Below are 24,461 nucleotides of genomic sequence, written 5' to 3'. Positions count from 1 at the left end.
CCGTGCGCGGAGCATGGCGCGGGCGGCGGGCGGGCTGTGGTGCCCGAGGCCGGGGCTGCGGCTGGGGCTGCTGCTGCTGCTGCTGCTGCTGCTGCTGCTGGCCGGCGGGGCGGCAGCGGGAGCCGAGCCGTGCCAGGCACCGCGGCAGTGGGAAGGACGCACTGTGTTCTATGACCACAGCACGGGCCGCAACACCCGCGCCCTCGTCTCCTACGACGGCCCCAACCAGCGCCTCCGCATCCTGGAGGAAAGGAAGGCCCTCATTCCCTGCAAGAAGTAGGTGTCGGCAGCGGGATCCCGCGGCGGGGCCGGGCCGGGCCGGGCGGGGAGGGGATGATAGGGGCAGAGCCCGGAGACGCCTCCCAGCGGGGTGTGGGGGGATGCGGGCAGTGTGTGTGGGGGGTGTCTCCTGCGCCCCCCGCCTTTGCGGGGCGGCACCTCCGGTGCGGGGGACGGGGAGCGGCAGAACGACCTCGGAGGGGCGGGCGGGGCTGCCAGGGGCAGCTACCCAGAACGGCTTAGGGGAGTAAAACTTGGCACCGGCACCACTTTTATTCGGTGTCTGTATCTATCTCTGCCTCTATCAATGCCTATCTATAGCTATATCTTCTATGTAAGTACTTATACCAATACTTATGTCAATATCAATCTGTATATATCTATTTTTCTATCTACACTTTATCTAATCTGTATCTAATCTGTCATCAATCTGCCTATCTGTTGGGATCAACAGTGTCAGCTTTTCACCCTTGGGAGGATAATTCCTTTCTCCCACTTTTTACGTTTTCTTTTTTTCTTTTCGAATGGAATGGGAGCTGTGTCTGCAAACGCAGCCCCAAGTGTGGGATATTCACACGTGTATGAATCTGAGCGGTTACAAACAGATGTAGGAACAATGTCAGGGGGGAGGGGTTGTAGGCCAGTAGTTTGTTGACAAGTTTGAGTCACCTTTTACAAGTTCTTTGGTTGTTTTAGGTTCCTGCAAGTGCTAAGACAGTGCTGGGTGTGAGGAGCATCTGTTCATTACCTGTGGCACAGTGGACTCTTTCACATGGCACCCACTGCCCAGCCCTGCTCTGAATTTACACAGTGTGTGTCTGTTAAGGATGTAGTTAACTCAGCAAAATTCTCATGTCCTGCATTTCTTGATTTGCTGAAAAATAAGTGTAGAAAAAAAGCTGACTGAGGAAACCTCTGTTTTTTTCTCCTCAGCCTGCCAAGTTCAGGCCCTGACAGGCTGGGTGGGAGAAATGATCATCCCAGAGAGGCCTGAGTAAGTGAGATGTTTCTGGGTACTGGGCATCAGTAACTCTCCCAGTGTGAGGGTAGGCAGTCTGCCTGTACCTCTACCCTTCCCACTCAGAAATTGCTTAAATAATAGTGCATCAGTCTTGAGGATGTATAAGCCATGGTGAAGACCAGCTTATAAATGCTGTGTCATCCAAACTAAGTGGTCTCTGCTAGTGTAACATTAATATTCTTTTTTGCTCTTGGCTTTTTTCTCCTGACAATGATCAAGTTCTTAGCCACATCACATAATCCTTGTTTTTATCTTTTCAAAGTGTATGCTCTTCTTTGGTCCTCTCTCTAACAGTCCCCAAACACTCTTAAAGCTATTTTAGGTTTAATTTTCAAAGTTAGCTTTCCGTCATTGTGAGCTTTTTTCTTTGTAGGAGGCCTATGAGGAATGTTAAAGGCAATGTAATAGCTGTTTGTTGGTGTCCTGCTAACACACAACGGAGTCTGACCAGTGGCTGTGCTCATACTCCCTTTCTTTTCAAAGTCCTAAGTTGACCTTCACGTTGAACAAGCATAAAATTGTACTAAAAAGTCTGATGCAAGCCTTGTCTAGCTTCTGAGCTCATTTCTTGAAGCTTATGTTTATTTTATTTGAAAACATGATTTCAAGATTGAATAATTATTCTGTATTGTCCATTCTGGGCCAGATTTTGGCTTTTGCCAAGGTCTTCTTTTACATCTTTGTTAAATATTTGCTCTGGACACAGTTTCATGTGGGCTGATAGGGCTAGAAAGAGTCAGAGTGCAGACAGGTGCTGTTGAAGCATCTTTCTGTTGTTTTTTCCTGCATTAGATTTTTTCTGTAGACAATCTTTGACCACAGTGATCCCTGCTCTTTCCAGGCTGGCACTATCTTCTGCCATCCAAAACTGGAGGGCGGTTTTGTTTTGTGCTCAGCTAGTGTCTGTTAAGGGCGTGATCCAACTTCCATTGAAGTCCATGGAAAAAATCCCATGGACTTCAGTGTGTGTTGGATTGGGATTGGAGTTGTGATCACAACTTCATTTCACTGTGGACACAGTGAGTCATAAACTGAAGCCTTCAGAAGTTCGAGGCGAGGGGATTTATCCTGCCTTTTGAAAAATAACTTCTCCCCCTCTCCACTTTGACATTGGCAAGAAAAGGGTAGTTACACCAAGGCAGTGACTACAAAAGCAACAAGAAAAATAGTGCTGTCCTCAGCTCTTAGGTACATTTTACTCCTGTCAGATGTGACTTACATGCAGCAATCAAGGCTGGCCAAAACAACCCAATTTTTATACAAAGTGTTTTCAGAAGCTTGCAAATGTGGACGTTAATCGGACACAGGCCTGTTGAAGTTCCGTGACTGAGGTTAATCAAGGACACAAAGATCTGCCTGGTTGGAAGGGCTTGCAGGCTGATAACCACAGGAAGACCTGACACTTTCAGTTGTTACTGAACATGCATGTTTGAAATTCATGGGATTTGCTCTGTGGCATTTTCATACTGACATCAACCCAGAGTTTTAAGCAAACTCCTGAATAGTGGCCATAAAGTGAATATCCCATTGATTAACATCACCTTTTCCACAGCTATTGCAAGAGGATCTGAGGTGGAATGACTGTTTTGGTAGAGGGTGCCCATTCCCATCTGGCAGCTGCAGTGATGCCACCTGAGCACCCACCTTTCTTGCTGTACTGCCAAGTGAAGTCAGTTAGTTAAAGCAGGCACTGATGGTGGTTTCAAGCAGCTTGCTGGTTGTGTGTTCCTCTGGGTCATACTGCTGACTACCTGCTAAGAGCATAGAAACTACCAATGGGGATCCTAGGCTGAGCTTTTTAGAGGAGAGGCTGTTTCAGATGGGATTTGTTGCTAGACTTTCTTTTTGCTTTTACAGCCCCAGTGTTGGCTATGCTTTGCATCTTATGTTTTCTCCAGTGTGCCTTACACTGTTGCTTCCTTCCCTTTCAGGGTCAAAATTTTTGGGATAGACAAGGAGAGCAGGGACTGTCCTCTCTTTTGGTTTCATGTAGTGCTCAGCTGATACTGGAAGAGAAAAGAGGTTTTCATTTGAGTAGATTGTGTCGTTTCCCATTCGGAAGAGGTGCCAGTAACGTGGTCTAGTTGAAAGGCATCCTTGCCCATGGCAGGGTGGCTGGAGTAGATGATCTCCAAGGTCTCTTCCAGCCTGAGCCATTTTGTGAGTCTATGCTGGTAATTTCTTTTTGTTTCAATTGTGTTTGCAAAAGACAGGCACAGTTATGGGCAAGGATGAACTCTTTCACTTGGCCTTAAAAACTGCTAGTCTAACAGTTTAGAGAAGTATGTCTGTTATTACAGAATCACAGAATCAGCCAGGGTGGAAGAGACTTCCAAGATCATCCAGTCCAACTGATCACCCAACCCTATCTAATCACCCAGACCATGGCACTAAGTGCCTCATCCAGGCTTTTCTTAAACAACTCTAGGGATGCTGACCCCCACTCCCTCCCTGGGCAGCACATTCCAATGGCCAATCACTCTTGCTGGGAAGAACTTCTTTCTACGGTCAAGCCTAAACTTCCCCCTGTGCAGCTTGAGACTGTGTCCTCTTGTTCTGTTGCTGTTGCCTGGGAGAAGAGACCAACCCCTACCTGGCTGCAACCTCCCTTCAGGTAATTGTAGAGAGCAATAAGTTTCTCCCCTGAGCCTCCTCTCAATCCCTGTCCTTGACTGAAGACAAGCAGCATCTGGTCAGGTGCTGGAGAGGAGGTGATGACTTCTCAAAACAAGCAGCATGTGGGCACGTGGGTCTGACTATCTCAAGTACTTCTTAGTTGTTTTAGGATGTGTGATTGCACAGGAAAAACAGCAGTGTCTGACCTATGAAAATCATATAATCCATCCCTTCTGTGGTCATTATGGTGACTCAACAGGCTAAGTATTGAGCTGCCCAGAGTGACTGCAAATTTGTTTCCCAGACTTGGTTTTGGGAGTGGTTTCTGCAGCTTAAATGTTTAGGGGAATGAACGATGGTCATGGGTAAAACCTTCAGAACTGTCCAAGTTACTTGAGAACCTAAACCCCATTTTTAGGATTGTGTAGAGTGTGCTGACTTCTGAGACCCTTAATTTGCAGTGAATTTTCAGCAGTTGCTCTAAATCTAACATGAGTTCTTGAGTTCTAGAATGCTTCATAAACTACTGTCTTTCTAAATCACTTTTGAGAATAAGAACTGAGGGAGGGTATTCAAATCCTGCATTTACTTTCCTCCCATAGGTGCCAAGTTCTCTTAGGTGTCTGCTGCTGGTAATGATGGTGAGTTTGGAAAGCTGGCACTGGAAAGCTGCTGTGATTGACGTGGGCTGGCAATCAGATGCTAGGCAACTGCCTGAAGTGTGCAACAGTTCTAGTAAGAGTTGTGTGATGTTGTGGTACAGAGGGTTGGCTGTACAAGCCTCAGCTTTTGTTTGGTTTTGCTTTGTTTTGCTAGAAACCTAGAGTGGAGGTGATATCCTAGTTCCTAATTTGTCTGTGCTCACAGAGAACGAGCAGGCAGTTGATGGTGACAGGGCTGAACAGCTAAACAAACACGATGAAAGAAATCTTTGTATTTACCATCTTCATTTGGGCTCCGCTTAGCTTGAGGCCTGATGTAATTCAGGTGGCACAACTGGCAACATCATACCTATTCTCATAGGACCAAATGCTGTTTGTCTGAAAAAGGATCTCCTCTGAGGGACAAACCATAATCTTCTCATTTTAGGACTGATCTTGCACTTCTGTGAGGAGGGGAAAAGCCTGACTTGTACATTGCTTTCTGAGAAATGTGAAGGACAAAAGCATTCAAAGGGTAGACACCTTACCAGCTGATGCTTCAACTGCATCCTGTTTAAGTCAAGGATCCAGGTCTCCTAGATGTAAAAGGGCCAATAATTCTATTCAATTTTAGGTATTCAAGAGAGCATTTCTTGAAATGCCTCCAGAAACATACCCAGTTAATGTGTGCTAGAGCTTTCTAGAATCCTTCCTCTTTGTATGCTGTCCAGATTTTCCCTCCCTGTTTGGTTCAGCACAATCTCAGTGCCTGGCATGACAGGGTGGTTCAGGGCACAGCCTCTTCCCAGGGATGTGTGTATCCCATCAGTTCCCTCTTGTGGCTGTGGCTCTCCCTGGGCTGAGCCCTAGGTGTGTGCCAGGGCTCCCTTAGTTGCAGGATGAGGGAATATTCTCCACTATTGTCCTAGCAGCTGGGAAGTGGTATGTTCCCAGGAGCAGGATTTAGGAGGTTCTACTGCATCCTGGCATTTGGAGAGAGCTAAGACCAGGTGATAGACTGAAGAATGCAGACCCTATATAACCTTCTGTTTTCTTTGATCTGCCAGAAGGAGAAGGGTCTGGGCTCTGATGGCTGCATATGCTACAGCTGAAAGCATCCTGAAGAGCTGAAGAGTTTGGGGGAGGGGGAGAAAGGACTTCTCACTTACTTTGGTAACTCAGGGCTTCAAACTTGGTGAAGCCGATGAGAAATTTGCCTTTGGCACAAGGATCTGTCCCAGGACTTCACATCAGATGCATGTTTGTAATGTATGTGGGAGGTATGAACAAGAAGTACATTTCTCTGTTGGCAATTGAAATTTGGTCTCAGTTCCTGAGGTTGGTCCACACTACCAGAACTGAAGCTGTTGTTCAGGCTCCAGGCTGATTGATGACAGCAGTGGTATAACTGTGGTGGACAGCTTTCAGTGTTGTATCATCCGAGCGCAACTGGAAGATGCAGTGATAAAACCTGTGCCTCTGAATCCAGGCCACACCCTGCCTCTGCCAGCACTTCCAAGGATGAATTTTGGTGTTTGATTACCAGTTAGAGGAGAGGAAGTGTTCAAGGGAGGAGGCAGGATGTTTTAATTAGAAGAACAAAAGATTTTTATTTGAACCTCCCCAGCACTTCATTTTGCCATCCACTTGTTCAGTGATGTACTTCTAATGCTGACTGCTGTTCATTAGTTAGTATGGCTGTTGATTCATGCATGTGACAAGAGAGTTTACCTATGTTATAGCTTCACTCTTCTGTAGTTCAGAGGATGCTCTCATGCTTCTTCCTGTCAAAGGTCATCTTGCTCTGAAAGTTTTCTTCTCCTGCTGAAGAATTGATTTGGTTTGCATCTCATCAGGCTTGTCCATTTATTAACTGCATGGGGCAGGCTTTCAGCTGGGTGACGTTTTCAGAGACAAGTCAAATCAGTGAAATGGTGCTGATATGTACCTCCATCTGGATGCCAGGTCATTAGCTGATGCAGCATTGAAACATTCAAATCTCTTTCCATCCTCTCCATTTTGCTATGAACTGATGGCTAAACTCAACATGATTAGATGTTACAGTCCAGGAAAGGACAGTGGCATAGCAAATAATACTGAGTCATTCAGGAAAACCATAAACACATTCCTCTGTCACGTAACGTGGGAGAAGGTTACATCCAGAGGATCTCTGGGGAAGAAGAATGCTTGCCACAATGGCCAGATGTCATCAAGAGGTAAGAGTATGAATAAGAGACAGGTAAATAAATGTGTAAGATTAGAAAGTGAAACAGACCATGGACAATTCAGGAATGAACATAGTAGCAAACAGGACAAAGCTTTCTTCTCAAGCCGAGATTTAGGCATGGGTTCTGTGCAAAGCCTGGGGGGAAGAGTCTGTCCTGTACCTGTCACATTAGTGCTGCTTTCTGGAGAAATGGACTTGTGCCTGTCTGGGCAGTGACTTTTGGCCTGTGGATCTGTGTAGCTGCAGCAGCTTCATTCTGACTCCTGACCCTCATATGGCCAACTTCATCCCTGTCTTCAGAAGACCTACAGCTTGGCCTTCCTTATAGGGAACTGCCTGCTCAGCACCTCGCCTGTTCTTTCTCTCCACGTATTTTTACCTGTTGCTCTTCTTAACTCAAAGGGGAAATTATTTTCTCCTCCAAAGTGTTTGTGAGGCATAGTATAGCGTCTGGCATGTTGGGAAGGGGGTGATGTCTGGGTGGAACAGGGCCACCTTGTGCAATATTTTGGCTCTTCTAGAATAAGGAGCATTATGCCCAGCGTGGCATTGCATAACCTGGAGGTACCACTGGCCAATGAACCTTCTCCTTGTCTCTGCCAAGCAGACCTGTTTCTTTCAGCTGTTTTTGTTTACTGCCTCACATTTATGGCCCCAGGGGAGAGACATCTATTTTAACAAGCAATCTGAGATTCCACAGGGAAACTTTGTGTCCTCATGAGGCTCTGGGAGATGTCTTTTTGCCTGTATCATGGACACTCTTTGGTACCCAAAAAGTCACAGGTCAAGGACAGGATTTTCTGCCAAGAGTTTGTTCCCATGCAGGAAAGTATAGAAGGCTCAACATGTAAGACAGGCCTTGTTTTCAGTAGTCTCTTAATTTCTGGAGTTGGTACCTTTTACACTTTCATACCCAAGAGTAAATTAGGGGTTTCCAACAGCAGCACAACTGCCCTTGCCCAAAACCTGATTTATGACAGGAGGTAGCAAGAAAGAAGAAATCAAAGAAAGAATCACTTGTTTTCAGTTGAACTTGTACCTTTTTTTTTTTTTCATCTTTTATGAATAGAGACTCTTGACAAACATTTATTTGAGAATCAGCTTAATAATTCTTTTGAAGGTTATATGCACACATTTGGCTTTATGTCCTCCTTTATTAGAAGATGTTTCCCTTGTACCACAAGAAGTGGGTAAGGTAAAAGTAATGTTTGCAGTTCTTGCTTTTGCTCTGAGAATTTAGTTAGCAACATTCCTACAGGCAGCAGAGCTGTTCCCATCACTTAACAATGACCATATTTTTACTTTTTCAGATTTTGTTTTCAGTTTTTCACAATTTTCAGAATTTCTGGCATCAGAAAATGAATTTGGCAGACATTTTCTTCTTGTACAGTGCTCTCACTGTAGTTATTATAGTTTTTCAGGTTTTGGCTACTAAATTTTCATATGTCTTGAGAGCTTCTTAGCTATTCATTCCATGAAAGCCTATTTTATCCCATTCATTCCTTATGAAATTTACCCTTTCATTCTGGCATCATCCAGACTATATTTCATGGACCAGATCCATCCCAGGGGGAACTTCCCTCCAGCCTTCTGCCTTTCCCTGCTGAATAGCTCCTTGTTGCTTCAATAATTGTCTGGCACTTGGATCTCGCTGTCTTGCTGCCCCTGTGTCCATGTTGAAGGAACAAGAGGGACTGGATGGGTGGGTTGGAAGTTACCCTAGTCCATCACCCCTGTGGATGAGGGTCAGTGGTGTGCACTGCTCTATTGGAAGGGAAGGTCACCAGTAATGGGTGGTTGCTGTGCTGCATGTGCATAGCTTATTTCTTCTGCATATAAGACAATGCAGGGTTAATTTCTGGCCTGGCCAAAAAAAAAAAAAAAAACAAAAACAAACACACCAAAAAACACCAAACAACCCTCTAAGGTTTTGACCCTTCAGATTCAGATTATCAGATATCACTGATAGATACCAAATTACTGCAAGTCTGGAGCTCTGTCTGCGTTTTGGTTTTGTAAATAGAAAAGGAGCATCTTTCAAAACTTAATAGAAATATGTGTAGAATTTGCATGATGGTCTGATTCAACCCACATGGCCCCAAAGAGCCATCTAAAAGCTACAGGTAAAAAGCAAATAAGGTTTATAGAATGTGCTGCCCAGGGAGGTGGTGGAGGTGTTCAAGAGGGGATTGGACATGGCACTTGGTGCCATGGTTTAGTAGTCATGAGGTCTTGGGTGACAGGTTGGGCTTTGATGATCCTTGAGGTCTTTTCCAACCTTATTGATTCTGTGATTCTGTGAATTCTGGAAGAGTATTATAGAATCACAGAACAGCTTAGTTTGGAAGGGACCTTAGAGATCATCTACTTCGACCTCCCTGCCATGGGCAGGGACACCTTTCACCTAGACTCAGCTGCTCAAGGCCTGGTCCACCCTGGCCTTACTTCTTTTGGATCTCTGAAGGCTGCAACTGTGTTGCCTAAATTAAAACCAAAAGCAATCTCTTCTTTGCAGTCTGAATTGACTTAGTATAAAATGTTCAAGAAGTGGCTTTTCCTTAAGTTGATTAAACTCCTCTGCCCTTCTCAGAGGGGAGGTGATACCACATACTTACTGGGTATCTGATTTTCTACATGGATTATTTATCCTGAGGACGGTTAATAACGAAATGTGATACTGTGACTGATAGCAGAACAGTGCGGAAGGCCTAAATTCACCACATCTCTTGCAACAGCTCATGTTAAGGTTACTTATGGTGAACCTTGTTTCTTTGTTCCATTTAAAAAGCAACACTGTAATGACACTGTGCATATTTACCTTTGGGCCACTTGAATAGTTCACAAGGAATTTGTTCCAAAAATGGTTTCACTGACCCTTGTAGATGGACTTTATGTGCTCTTCAGAATCTGCTCTTTTATAACTACTGCCAAACATCATTTCATATTTTTGAGTGTAAGTTCAAAACACACTGTCCACCTCCTTACTGGAGTTAGCAGGAAGGCAGCAAAAGTTTAATGACATCTGTAACTAATATCCCAGGCTGTCTATTGGGAACAAACTGGTTTATAATTTTTTTTTTCTAATTAATAAATAACTTATTATTCTTAAGGCTTTAATGAGGTGAGAAAAAGAGCCCCCCCAGAGCACTTCCACAGAATGGTAACCACTTACCAGCACAGTAAAGAAGGAAAACATCTGTCACTGTTCTGCTGTGTTCTTATTCTGAACTTGGGTGTCCAGTTTTGGGCTCCCCAGTTCAGGAGATGCAGGGATCTGCTGCAGAGAGTCCAACAGAGAGCTGTGAGGATGACTGGGGGACTTGAACATCTCTCCTGTGAAAACAAACTGAGAGCCCTGGGGCTGTTTAGTCTGGAGAAGAGAAGGCTGAGAGGGGATCTGATCCATGTCTATAAATATGTGAGGGGTGGGTGTCAGGATGAAGGTGGCAGGCTCCTTTTGGTGGTGCCCAGTGATAGGTCAAGGAACAACAGGTACGGGCTAGAACACAGGACACTTCTCTATGGAGAGGTTGGAGGTCGACTTCAGAGAGGTGGAGTCTCTTTCTCTGCAGACTGCCCAAACCCACCTGGATGCATTCCTGTGTGGCTTGCCCTAGGTGATCCTGCTTTGGCCAGGGGAGTTGGTCTCTGGAGGTCCCTTCCAACCCCTAACATTCTATGATTCTGTGACCAGTTGTAGAAAAAAAAAATGGTGTAGGACAGTGATGAAGACAACTACTTATAAGATGTTCCACTGAGGTTTCTGATGAGTCCTGATGGTGCCCATCAGTTTCCCTGTCAGTTCTGGTGCTTTCACACTTAACAATCCTTATCTGCTGTCCTCCTGTCAGTTCTTTGTGGGAATTCATGGTGAAGTTGCTGCTTCATCTGTGAATTATATAGCTCAGTAGATAAAGTTCCTAAAAATGTGATGTGCTTGGCATTTGCCATTTCTTTGGGTGAAACCCTACACAGGAAAGCTGTGTAGTGCTGAGCTGCTGAACAGCTGGGAATCTCTCCTGTAGCAGCCTGTTGGCATGGAAACCTACTGTTTGCATGGGTACCTGGTGATGTTTCTGAGGAGAAATGGCCAGATTTTCCCCAAAGTTTTCCAAGGGTAGTTTTATGCATGGCAGTGCTGAAAGCTTTTAAATGCTCATATGGAGTCGATGCAGCGAGTGCAGCAAAGAACAGTGTCATTATTCATTCTCTCAGTATCTCCTAATACCATCTGCAACTGTGGTTTTATCATATTCAGCTACTTTTAATGCCAGGAAACAGGATTCTGCCATACTTTAGCCAGCCAGCACTGGAAAGTTTACTCATGCTATGCAGTTGGGGTAATTCTCAGAGGATTTTCATTATTTGGAAAGCAGAGTTCCATACAGGGTGAGGAATTCTTACTACAATTAGTTCCCAAATTAATGTTTCACTGTTTAGTAAGATCCAGATTTGGTGGCCTACATCTTCTGTATAAAAAATAATTTTTTTTTTCTTATCTGTGGTGGCATCTGGGGAGTTGGATGCTTCCTTCTATCACTTTTTTACTTTAAATACCTGTGTGCAGAAAACACACATGGATTTGAACAGTCAGATGTTTGTTAACCTACCTGTCCCAGAAGAGAATCAAAGGGATGACTTGGATAATGTGCTTGCTAAAGATGTGCCATGTCCTGTGTTTTTTTAGAGGGAGGTTAGGGTGAGGGCAAGTGCCTAAAAACAAAGCCCAGAACAGTATAAAGAAGAGCACAAGAAATATCATGAAAGCCAGAATATTCAACAGTCAGCTTAAACTTGTGAAAATCCATTCTGGGGAGTGAGAGTGCATAAAACATGTTGTGTTTGCCCCCAGCATCTCCTCACATTGCCCATTTGAGACAAGTTGCTCACAGAATCACAGAATGGCTCAGATTGGAGGGGACCTTAGAGGTCATCTATTCCAACCTCCCCACCATGGGCAGGGACACCTCTCAACCAGACTCAGCTGCTCAAGACCTCCTCCAACCTGGCCTTGAACACCCCCAGGAAGAAAGCATCCACAGCCTCCCTGGGCAGCCTGTTCCAGAGTCTCACTGCTCTCGTACTGAAGAACTTCCTAAGCTCCAGTCTAACCCTGCTCTCCCTCAGCTTCAAACCATTCCCTCTTGTCCTGTCTCTAGACACCCTCATGAGAAGTTCCTCTGCAGCCTTCCTGTAGGATCCCTTCAGCTATTGGAAGGCAGCTCTAAGGTCCCCCTGGAGTCTTCTCCAGGCTGATCACCCCCAGCTCCCTCAGCCTATGCTTATAGCAGAGGTATCCCAGCCCTCAGATGATCTTCATGGCCTCCTCTGGAGTGTCTCCAGCAGCTCTGTGTCCTTCTGATGAGGAGGACACCAGAACTGGATGCAATATTTGAGGTGAGGTTGACACCTGTGTTAGATTTTAAACGTCTTCCAGCTTCTTTGTTCTAAATGGAAGGGCAAATAAGCACCTGATGTAACCTCTGTAAAAATCAGTGGGGCTTTTCTGGCTGATTTCACAGGGCTTTGAGTCAGGTTATCATTTTGGAGAAGGGGTTCTACAGCCAGATTTATCTCTAATTACACAGCTGGGAGATGGAAACTGTAAACAGCTGCAGTTACATGAGGATCTGGTGTTGGGATGTGGAAAGAATAATTATCTCTTGACAGCCAGGGGCAAAATTACTGGTCAGCTTTGAAAGTCTTGCCCATTAAATGTATAAAAGAACTCAGAGACAGAAAAAAACCCAAAACCCACAGTATGCAAATATGAGACACTGTCTACATTTTAAATAATTATAAGGTCATTTTTAGTTTCAAAACAAGAGTTATTTTCTGATTTGTTATCCTTATAGGAACAGTGAAGGAAACTGATCTTGGAAGGTCTAAAAGTTCTGAATTCATATTAATTAAGAAAAGCTCAATGGAAAGTCTGGCTCCCTGGCAGTGCATGTATGACCCTGGGCTGTGTGTCAGGAAAACACCCCACAATTAGGCAGGCATACCTGTTTGCTAAAGACTTCAACTTGTATTTGTGTCAGATGCTAAATGGTAAAGCTATTTCTGTCATGTTTTAAGCAGCAGGGGTAGTCTAAACATGTTCAATAGGTCTAGTGACCTTTTCCTGAGTAATGGAAAACTTTCAGCTGTGCCAGTGCAGTATATTTATACCAATATTATTTACAGGTCTTGCCTTCCTTGCTTCTGCTTCTTGCAGCTGTCCCTTGAATGAAAAAATAAATGGGTCAGGTTTTTAATACAATGAAAGTGCCTATAAACATTCTTCAGAATAGCCATGTGTGCTTAGCCATGGTGACTTGAGCTGATGGCTCTGTCTTCAGCAAGTGTTGTTTCTGTGATGGGCCAGCAGACAATCTGTGAAGTGGTTGTGCATCAAATACACAGATGTGTTCCCTAGGGCAAGTGCTCCATAGTTTGGAAATTCATATTCACCTCTTCATTATTTCTGTATCTGCACCCCAGCTGGTTTTCAAGAGCATAAAGAGACCTGACAGTATCTTGTGATGCATGGCACAAATCCAGGCTGGGTGCAGAGTGTGTTGAGAGTAGCTCTGAAGAAAGAGCCTTGGGTGCATTGATTGAGGAGAAGCTCACCATGAGCTGGCAGTGCCCTCATGCAGCCCAGGAGGCAAATTGTGTCCCAGGCTGCATCAAGAGGAGTGTGACCAGCAGGGCAAGAGAGGGGATTCTGCCCCTTAACTCTGCTCTGCTGAGACCCCACCTCAAATACTGCCTCCAGGTCTGGTGTCCCCAGCAGGAGAAGGACACAGAGCTGTTGGAGTGAGTCCAGAGGAGGCCACAAAGGTGATCCAAGGGCTGGAACACCTCTGCTGTGAGGATAGGCTGAGGGAGCTGGGGGTGTTCAGCCTGGAGGAGAGAAGGCTCCAGGGGGACCTTAGAGCTGCCTTCCAATAGCTGAAGGGATCCTACAGGAAGGCTGCAGAGGGACTTCTCATGAGGGTGTCTAGAGACAGGACAAGGAGGAATGGTTTGAAGCTGAGGGAGAGCAGGGTTAGACTGGAGCTGAGGAAGAAGTTCCTCAGTACAAGAGTGGTGAGGCTCTGGAACAGGCTGACCAGGGAGGCTGTGGCTGCCTCTTCCCTGCGGTGTTCAAGGCCAGACTGGATAAGGCCTTGAGCAGCTGAGTCTGGTTGAGAGGTGTCCCTGCCCATGGTGGGGAGGTTGGAGTGGATGATCTCTGAGGTCCCTCCAATCTGAGCCATTTTATAATTATATAAAAGTGTATTTCACCTTCAAAGTGTGTTGTCTGATTATCCTAGCTGACATGACTTCCCAGCTCCCTTGAAAACAGACCCAGTGGGTTTTGTTTTTTACATTGGACAAATATCTGAAAGACCTGAATCATCCCTCTTAAGGAAATCATTGCAGATGGAAGGTGGAAACCATTACATCTTGGGTCAGTAATCTGGTACAAGCACATAGCCTCACAAATTTTTCCAGGGAATATTTCATCATGAAAGAAGAGTTTGCTTTTATCTGATGTTATTTCATTCTGATATTATTTATCAGAAGGAGGACCTATTCCCCATCTGTTCAAAAGGCAATTCCTCAGACTTCCTTGGAATTACTTTTTACACAGGAATGTACTCTGAGAAGCAGCTAACTGGCCCAGTATAGGCATGATGGGATTTACAATTTCAATGAAGAGCAACAGAGGTCTCCTGAAGTTCTTGTGCATCCTGTTCATGGTATCTGAAGATCCTTCTCTGTTGTACATACAAGTTAAGATGTGTAAGAAGCTACAGTCCCAGCTGAAAAATTGGTGCTTATTTTCTGTTATTCTTCAATTCCAAAGTAAGCATCTGGAAAAGGGAGGTTGTTTAAGTTCAGTTGTTATTTGTGCTGTGCCTTTCTGATGTGTCAGATCGTTCTGATATTGGCTTTGGTGCCCTTTCTGCCATGTCCTGCCACACAAACTTCCACCTCATGCCCTCCACGACATGTCCTGTTTGCCTGCCCAGCTTGTGGTGCTCCCTGAAGGCTTCTTTTACAACTAGGGGTGGGTCTTTCAAGAAGAGTGTGTCCAGCAGATCCAGGGACGTTCTCCTCCCCCTCTGCCCTGGTGAGGCCCCACCTGGAATATTGCATCCAGTTCTGGGCTCTCCAGTTCAGGAGGGACAGGGATCTGTTGGAGAGACTCCAAGGGAGGGCTACAAAGATGATTGAAAGACTGGAGCACTGCCTGGTGAGGAGAAGCTGAGAGCCCTGGGGCTGTTTAATCTGGAGAGGAGAGGACTGAGAGGGGATCTGATCAATGTCTATCAATAGCTGAGGGCTGGGGATCAGGAAGGAAGGGATGGGGACAGCCTGCTCTCTGTTGCACCCTGTGAAAGGACAAGGGGCAGTGGATGGAAACTCCAGCACAGGAGGTCCCACCTCAACATGAGGAGGAACTTCTTCACTGTGAGAGTCACAGAGCACTGGAACAGGCTGCCCAGAGAAGTTGTGGAGTCTCCTTCTCTGGAGACCTTCCAGCCCTGTCTGGATGTGTTCCTGTGTGACCTGTGCTGGATTCCATGGTCCTGCTCTGGCAGGGGGTTGGACTGGAAGAACTCCAGAGGTCCCTTCCAACCCCTAACATCCTGTGAGCCTGTGATCTTGTCTTAGCCTCTGTTGCTCCTGGCCTTGCTCAGGTCCCATTAGCTGCTGTTGTGTGAGCTGTGGGCTTCTGGCAGCACTCTAGAGGTAAAACTCCGAACAGGAACATGGGTACATCTGTTATGTTGGGGTTTGGGCTTGTCTTTTTGGACAAATTCTCAACCATTTTAACCATGACTTTTCTGGATCTCTCCACACATTAAAATTTCAGCTTCCTTTTCCTTACCTTTTTCCATGTTGTTAGAGTGCCTTAGTAGAAGTGTACACTCTAAAAGCATTTCCATATCTCAGTTTTGAGCATCTACTCTTTTGATTATTCACTTCCCTTCTGTACATAGTGCAAGAAGGAGGAGAAAAATATTAGATGAATGATAACGTGGCTCTTGTCATTTCCCTCCTTATTACTCTGCCCTTCCTAAGGTCTTTAGTGTGTACTGAGAACCAAGTCCTGGCCTTCCTCATTCTTTTTGGTTTCTTCTTAAGTCCTGCTGTGATTTTCCAGTAACCTTTTATTATTATTAGTGTGCTCAGGGCCTCACTGTACTAAACTTTTTTACAAACCCAGAACAGGAAAATAATTGCAGGCCTCGAGTATATTTTGATATCATGTGGTTTTACTAGTGTATATACCATATTCCCTAGGAGGTGGTTCCATTGATTCATTGGAAAACTTTATGGTCTTCTGGCCACATCTTCCATTCCTTTCCCTTTGAGCAGTGCTGTTGTCTAGCAAGAGTTCCGAGTCACGAATGTACCATCATGGAAACACACAGATGCTCTCCAGTAAGGACACTGCAGCTTCTAGCCCCTTGCAAAACACAGTTCCCTTAAGCACAATGTTTTATTGTTTTCCTGAATTTCAGCTTCAGTTAGAATGTATTGTTCTGAGGGTGCAGCTTGGTGGGTCAGGCTCATTATTATCGAGTGTCAAATAGGCAAAAAGGGACAGCAAAGGAAATACTGAAGAGCTTCATTTCCCTTACTGTTTGCCAGGGTAGCTAATGGGGAAACAATTAGAAGAATAAGACATTGCATCTTTTTTTTTTTTTTTTGAGTTTGATAATTAAAGTCACAAAACCATGTCATCCCCTAGCTAGGGTAGCTTTGACTTTCCAGCTTTTGATTGTGTGAGCTTGCAGCCCAGAAGGCAAATCACATCCTGGGCTGCATCAAAAGATGCATTGCCAGCAGATCCAGAGAGGTGATTCTGTCACTTGACTCTGCTCTGGTGAGACCTCACCTGCAGTGCTGTGTACAGGTCTGGAGCCCTGTAGGAAGCTGATGGAGCAGGTCCAGAGGAGGGCCATGAAAAGGATCAAGGGGCTGGAGCAGCTCTGCTATGAGGAAAGACTGAGGGAGCTGGGGGTGTTCAGCTTGGAAAAGAGAAGGCTTCAGGGGGACCTTAGAGCTGCCTTCCAGTACCTGAAAGGGGCTGCAAGAAGCATGGAGAGGGACTGTTTGCAAAGGCCTGGAGTGACAGGACAAGAGGCAATGGTTTCAAACTAGAGAAGAGCAGATTTAGATTGGGTGTTAGGAACAAGGTCTTTAAGGGTGGTAGAACACTGGAACAGGTTGTTTAGGGAGGTGGTTGGGATCCCTTCCCTGGAGATGTTCAAGGTCAGGCTCAATGAGGTCCTGGGCAACCTGATCTAGTTGAGGATGCTCCTGCTGACTGTGGGAGGGTTGGACTGCATGAGCTTTGGGGGTCCCTTCTGGCCTGGACCATTCTGTGGTTCCTATATTTAAGGTTTTCCTTCTACACAAACTTCATAATTAACAGGAGTTAAAGTGCCTAATTTTCTCTGCTTCAGAAATGGGTTGTGCTGTTAAGGTTCCTCATATAGCTTGGTAATTAGATACCTGATAAAAGGAGCTTGGTAGCCTAGAAAATTAAAAAAAAAAAAAGAGAGAAAAAAAAAAGAGAAGGCCTTTACAAGCTGTGAGTGATTTAAGTCAGCCTGAAAAACACTGCTTTTACACAAGATCAGGTTACATTTACTGTCATACGTATTTGCACAGGACTCTGTTTGTACAATATACCATAGCCCAGCACCACTGCCAAACATGTGAGATCAAATATGGTAAATGACTGTTGTTGTTGAGGTCTGATACACCAGAAGAAAAACACAAGTCTGAAATTACCGAAAACTTCATGGGAAAGGGGAAAGGAGTTCCCAGAAATCCCCTGACAAACGAATGCTTCTCCCTTTTGAACGAGCTCACCAGGGCTTTCCAAAAGCAGACCAATGCTCTTGACCCAAGGAGTGTTTACCAACCATCTGCTTGGCAGCTCTGCTCCCTAGAACAGGGACTTCATCTGAAGATCTGAGAAGATGAGGTTTTGTAGTCATCCTTCTAGTAAAGCTTCCTATTCTCCCAGTATTCTCCTCCCTCTCTAGTCTGCCCTGGTGAGGCTGTATCTGGAGTAGTGTGTCCAGTTCTGGGGCCCTCAGTTCAAGAAGGACCTCAGGGAATTGCTTGAGAGAGTCCAGCATAGATTCACAAAAATTATTTGGGGAGTGGAACAGTGCCCTTATGAGGGGAGACTGAGGGAGCTGGGGTCTGTAGCTTGGAGGAGACTGAGAGTTGACCTCATTCATGTGCAGGGTGAGTGCCAAGAGGCTGGAGCCAAGCTCTGCTGGGTGATGCCCAATGACAGCACAAGGGATAATGGTGGAAGCTGAGGCATAGGAAGTTCCATGGAAACATGAAGAAAAATTTTTTCCCTATGAGGGTGACAGAGCACTGGAACTGGCTGCCAAGAGAGGTTGTAGAGTCTCCCTCTCTGGAGATATTCAAAACCCACCTGGATGTGTTCCTGTGTGACCTAGTCTAGGTGCTCCTGCTCTGGCAGGGGGGTTGGACTGGATGAGCTTTTGAGGTCCCTTCCAGCTCCTAACATTCTGTGATTCTGTGAAATCTTCCTTCAATAAGAAATATGTGGGGCAATTGTGGTATTATTGTGGGTTGTTGCCAAGAGGGTACAAATTAACTCAAGCATTACATGTTTTAGATGTCCATGCACACTAGGACAGAGAATTTGGGGGTCACACACACATATTTTTAGTGACATTTATAACTTCTTTCAGAGTGTTTAAAAATGCCTTTTTACAAACAGAACTGGCAAAGAATTAAGTAGCACCACAAAGGCAAACAGATGCTTCAAGCCTTTAGTTAATCCCATAGAGAAAGCAAAGGTAGCTTTGGAGTGATTGCAGCAACCTCAGCTTAGTAATTTAAGTAAGAAGTGCTGTTCCCTGCTGAGTATCTCTGATACAAATCATACATCATATTTTGCTTGCAGATTTCACTTGTTTCAGCATGCTTGCTAGGTAATCTAAAGCAAGTGGGAGCTGTAAGGATGCAATAGCTGCAGCTGGGGAAAAGGGAATCACCAGGTTAAAGCCCTGGATGCACAGAACTCTGAGTGTCTTTGCAGAAGAGGAAAGTCTGCTTTGCAAGAACCATCATGCCATGGTTTTTTGGGGGGCAGGAGTTGTGGTTTTGTTCTTTGTTAATACCATGCCTCACACAACTGGTTCTTGATCCCTGATTAGTGACAGCTTCAGTGCTTCGGCAATCAAAAACCAAAGAACCAGAATGGCATTTTAAGGCTTCAGTCCTGTAAGTTACTTGTCCAGAGCCACAGGGTAAAATGATGCAGAGACAGATTTAGCATGCAAGGAATTTCTGTTACCCGGTCTCAGCCTCAGACCATTATTTTGCCTCTCTCTATCAAATGACCTTCTCTGGTGTACTTCAATATGCCACACAGGCTTGGCATGCCACTGCCAGCACCTCTGCTCCTCTGACTCACTGCAAAGGCAATTGACAGCAAGCAGCTCCTTCCTTCTGGATTTGGTGTTCATGAGGAAGCCTTCAGAAGTACAGAAGTGAACCCTGGGAGTCATGTGGATGTGTTAGGTGATGGGCAGGTACTGTGCTTCAGGACTGAGAGACGGGAAGGGCCTCAGCATGCAATAAGGGTGGTGAAACGCTGGCACAGAAAGGTGATAGAAGCCCCATCCCTGGAAACATTCAAGATCAGATTGGATGGGGCTCTGAGCAACCTGATCTACCTGAATATACTCCTGCTCACTGCAGGGACTTTGGACTAGATGACCTTCCTAGGTCTTCTGCAACCCAAAATGTTCTGAGATTCTGCAGGGCACTTTTTGGTGGGACTTGGTGCAGATGGAGTACCTGAAACAGAGCTGGTAGCAGGATCTTGAGTCTAATGACTTTTTTTTCCTCCTGACAAGTATTAACAATAATTTGTAGTTTTGAACTGCATTAATAACTTGCAGAACAAAGCCATGCAAAGGCCAGGTCACTAGTTAAGTTTACTGGGTTTAGGACTCTGTGAGGGCCCAAAAGTGTGTTATGCAGGCTGTCTGTCTTATCCAGGCCCTCTAACCATCTCCCCACATTTCAGGAGGAGTGTCAGAGGTGAGATAGTATTTGGATGCACACCCACTCCTTGCATTATGTCTTCAGCTCAAGTGCTTCACCTCTTGATTGCGTGGCACCCATGACATGTGGGCATGGTATTCTGCCCTGACATGGAATTCAATAGGTCTCTTATGCAGAAAAATACTTCCTTTAGCTTGGGAGGAGAGAGTACTGACTGCAGCATATATCTCACCTGTCTGACATGATTACTTCCAGCAAAGTCAGTGGAATTATCTGCACAGGATATGGTCCAGTGTTAAGAGATACTTTAAAGCATAGGATGAAAACACAAGTGTGTCCTTATGCGCTGGAATTTACCCATTTGCAGGCAGAGAAAAAGCAAGTATTGTCTAAAACCATAGAATGGCTTGGGCTGGAAAGGACCTACAAAGGTCATCTGGTCCAAGCCCCTCTGCAGTCAGCAGGGACATCCTGCATTAGATCAGGTTGCTCAGAGCCTGCCCTTGAATATCTCCACGGATGGGGCCTCTACCACCTCCCTGGGCAACCTGTTCCAGTGTTCCACCACCCCCATGGCAAAGAACTCTTTCCAAACTTCTAATCTAAATCTGCTCTTCTCTAATTTCAAACCACTGCCCCTCATCCTGTCACTGTAGGCCTTTGTTAACAGTCCCTCTCCATCCTTCTTGTAGCCCCCTTCAGGTACTAGAAGGTTGCTGTTAGGTCTCCCCACAGCTTTCTCTTCTTCTGGCTGAACAGCCCCAGCTCCTTCAGCCTGTTCCCATAGCAGACGTGCTCCAACCCCCTGATAAAAGACCATGAGACGCTCCTGTTAAGGGTTAAGGGTGTAGTGTACAAAGGGTGTGAGGCATAGGACAGGATAGGATGGTAGGAAATGAAGGGGAATAATCTCAGTCAGGCAAAGGGTAACTTGTTCAAGTAACCGCTCCAAATCTGTTTGAAGGTGCCCCAGTGAACTGTTTGGGTTTCTCTTGAAGTTACAGCTTAAGAAATTAAATGGTTATAAAAACAACATTACAGGTGGGCACAGGCTGCAAGTATGTTCCCTTTTCTTAAAAAAAAAAAAAAAAACAAAAAAAACCAAAAACCAAACCCCAAGCTAATTAAAAATCATTTCCTCTTCTGTTTCTTGGCCAAGACCTATTTTCAGGACTCCGTGCTTCCCCTCAAGCAGCCAATGAAATCCCAGGCTCTTAAAACTAATGGAGACTTAGGACTTGGATGTACTTAGGACTTGGCTGGTAAAAAAGAAGAAAATTTTAAAAAGGAAATTATCTTAAAATATTTTCCTAGATTATAATTTTTAAATTAATGCACATTTTGGTATTGATTTTGGCTCTTTTTATAAAACAACAACTTAACCATTCTCCTTTCATAGGCAGCTAAACTCAGATCCTGTGTAGCCTTAGATTTCTGCGCTTGCTGTTTCCAGGACACACAGAGGACCAATTCTCTCTCAAACCTGGGTGTGAGGTACATCCAGATTGAATAAAGACAGTGTAAATCATGGGCACTGTGCACCCAGGGCTGCCATGCACCATCAGTAAGAGCCACACTCTTCACAGAATGAATCATAGAATCATAGAATGCTCTGGGTTGGAAGGGACCTCCAGAGGTCATCTAGTCCAACCCCCCCTCTACAGCAAGCAGGAACATCCTCAACTAGATCAGGTTGCCCAGAGCCCTGTCAATCCTCAACTGGAATATCTCTAGGGATAGGGCCTCAACAACCTCCCTGGGCAACATTTTGATTGGTGAGAGTCATCACAGAAGCAGGAGTATTTGAAGACATTTACACAGAGTGGAGTGCTGGTGGGCACCAAGTTCTGCATGGGACTGCAATGTGCTCTTGTGGCCAAGAGAGCCAGTGGCATCCTGGGGGGCAGCAAGAGAAGTGTGGCCAGCAGGGCTAGGGAGGTTCCTCTCTTCCTCTACTCTGCCCTGCTGAGACCACACCTGGAATCCTGTGTTCAGTTTTGGGCTCCCCAGTTCAAGAGAGACAGAGACCTGCTGGAGAGAGTCCAAGGGAGAGCCAGGAGGATGCTTAGGGGACTTGAGCATCTCCCCTGTGAAGAGAGACTGAGAGCCCTGGGGCTGTTTAGTGTGGAGAAGAGAAGGCTGAGAGGGGATCTGAGCAATGTCTATCAATAGCTGAGGGGTGGGTGTCAAGTGGAGGGGGCCAGGCTCTTTTCAGTGGTGTGGACTAACAAGACAAGAAATAACAGGTACAAGCTTGAACAGAGAGGATTTCACCTCACCATGAGGAGAAACTTCTTTCCAGTGAGGGTGACAGAGCACTGGAGCAGGCTGCCCAGGGTGGGTTGTGGAGTCTCCTTGTCTGGAGCCTTTCCAAACCCACCTGGATGCATTCCTGTGCAGACTCCCCTGGGTGATCCTGCTCTGGCAGGGGGGTTGGACCTGATGATCTCTGGGGGTCCCTTCTAACTTCTAATGTAGTGTGATTCTGTGATATATTAATTTGGTTGTGTTTTTTTTGGGGGGGGTGTTGTTTGTTTTTTCATTGTTTCAGATTCTTTGAATACATTTTGCTCTACAAAGATGAAGTGATGTTTCAGATTGAACAAGTCACAAAGCTCTGCTCAAAGACTGCTCTGACAGAGCCATGGGATCCATACAATATTCCTGCCAATTCAACTTATGAAGATCAATACTACATTGGGGGACCTGGAGATCAAATCATGGTACAGGAATGGTCTGACAGAAAACCAGCCAGGAAATGTAGGTGCATGCTTTTGTTTCAGCTTCATGATAACAATTCTTGTCTCTGCTACCCAGGGAAAAATAAAATTAGGCATTATTCCATATTTTTGTAAAGTCTGGGGAAGAAATGCTAAATCTAACCTTTGTGCAGCATATCATTTGGTTATCCATGCATTTGGTTATCAATGCATTTTGCTATCCATGCATTTGGTTATCAATGCAATTTGTTAGCAGGGCTTTTTATTAAGAAAATATTTCTCAGCAGGATCAAATATGTCCAAAGGATTTGATTGTGTTTTAGTTTATGTCATACAGATTTTGGCATGGAACAGCATCCTTTTGCATCTGAACCCAGCAACCTGGCTCCAAAACATGTCTAGAGAAGAACTGGTAATATAATTAGGGGTGTCCTCAAAAGTAGAGAGTGCATAGTGGAAACAAAGCAGGTCTGTGTCTACACTCTGTTAGCATAGAATACATCCAATGCGTGTGTGTCGGTGTGAGCTGAAATTCCCCCCCCCACCGACAATAACCAGGCTAGCCCAGTCTGGAAGCAAATGAAGGCTGTATTTACAAGCAGAGTCTAAAATCTACAATGATCTACCACCACAGCATGGCTCTGCAGCAATGGACATCCTTAATATCCTCATCCTTAATAAATATCCACATCCTTAATATCCACATCCTTACCATGCACCCAAGTTTTGTTATGCACTACACTAGTATGAAACATCTGCTGCACTTGGCAGCTGAACACCTGCATCATAAAAGGAAGTGGGTTGACTTTTCCAAGGTACAGTATGTGAGGTTTTGGATGCATAGCAGTTTATTAGCACATTGGCTTCAGTCTCTTCAATGGTTTGCTGATGACCTAGACAACCATAAAAATAATTTTAAAAGCCCCATGAAATTTATAGATCTCTTCAGCTAATGCAATACTTCAGGCTCTACACACCAAATATATGAACTTGAACATTTAACCAGGGAAAAAATAAAAGTAGAAATAATGAAGTAGGAAATGAAGGATAAGATTGTAGAGAAGGCTATGGGGAGACCTTAGAGCAGGCTGCCAGTATGTGAAGGGGGCCTACAAGAAAGCCAGGGAGGGACTGTTTACAAGGGTGTGTAGCTCTAGGACACAAGGCAATGGTTTTAAACTAGAGAAGAGCAGATTTAGATTGGACATTAGGAAGAATAATATCAGGAAGCCCTGAAGACATATGTTCATAGAATCATAGAATGGTCTGGGTTGGAAGGGACCTCCAGAGGTCATCCAGTCCAACCCCCTCTGCAGTCAGCAGGGACATCCTCAACTAGATCAGGCTGCCCAGAGCCCTGTTGAGCCTGACCTTGAATATCCAGGGATGGGGCCTCAACCACCTCCCTGGGCAACTGTCCAAATATCGTTCGTGTTTAACAATAGATAAGACAGAGAGACAGAAAGATAGATACAGAGATAGAGAGATATATAAAGTAGATAATATAATCAGATCATTGTAGTGTCCAAGTGATTGCAGCTTTGTGGCCTTCCTTAGCGTTGCCATGTGTACAGACAGACTGTTGGGCAGTCCCAGCCTCAAGGCTTTGCTTGAGGAGTGGCCATGCTGGGTATTTTTTTTTGGACTGGCATCATCCTAACACATGAATAGATTCCTGTTCCCTAACATAGTCACATTTCTGCTTGGTTGCAGTGGAGTCCTGGGTGGGTGTTTACACAGTCAAGGACTGCTACCCAGTACAGGAGACCTACACGAAGAACTCCAGCGTGACCACCTCCACTCGCTTCTTTGACTTGCAGCTGGGCATTGCTGACCCCTCCATCTTCACCCCACCCAGCACCTGCCAGACAGCCCAGCTGAGGAGGATGGAAGATGAATGCTGA

General features: G+C 45.2%; 1 protein-coding gene across 1 annotated transcript; it reads left to right on the top strand.

The window, feature by feature from the left end:
- The first annotated feature begins 13 nt into the window (after nucleotides 1–13).
- EPDR1 (ependymin related 1) lies at nucleotides 14–24,461 on the top strand. Its single transcript, XM_054385057.1, has 3 exons — nucleotides 14–276; nucleotides 22,389–22,597; nucleotides 24,271–24,461. The coding sequence occupies exons 1-3, from the start codon at nucleotides 14–16 to the stop codon at nucleotides 24,459–24,461; spliced, it is 663 nt and encodes a 220-aa protein (XP_054241032.1).

This window comes from Indicator indicator, chromosome 11 (assembly GCF_027791375.1).
Source record: "Indicator indicator isolate 239-I01 chromosome 11, UM_Iind_1.1, whole genome shotgun sequence".
NCBI lineage: Eukaryota > Metazoa > Chordata > Aves > Piciformes > Indicatoridae > Indicator > Indicator indicator.
The sequence above is the reverse complement of the archived record's forward strand: the minus strand, read 5'-3'. Positions and strand labels throughout refer to the sequence as shown.

Bases quoted from the DNA above. Each gene is read 5' to 3' on its own strand.
- EPDR1 (XM_054385057.1), top strand. From the start codon at position 14: ATGGCGCGGGCGGCGGGCGGGCTGTGGTGCCCGAGGCCGGGGCTGCGG. The intron at 277-22,388 runs GTAGGTGTCGGC...TCATTGTTTCAG, and splicing joins GCCCTCATTCCCTGCAAGAA to ATTCTTTGAATACATTTTGC. The intron at 22,598-24,270 runs GTAGGTGCATGC...GCTTGGTTGCAG, and splicing joins CAGAAAACCAGCCAGGAAAT to TGGAGTCCTGGGTGGGTGTT.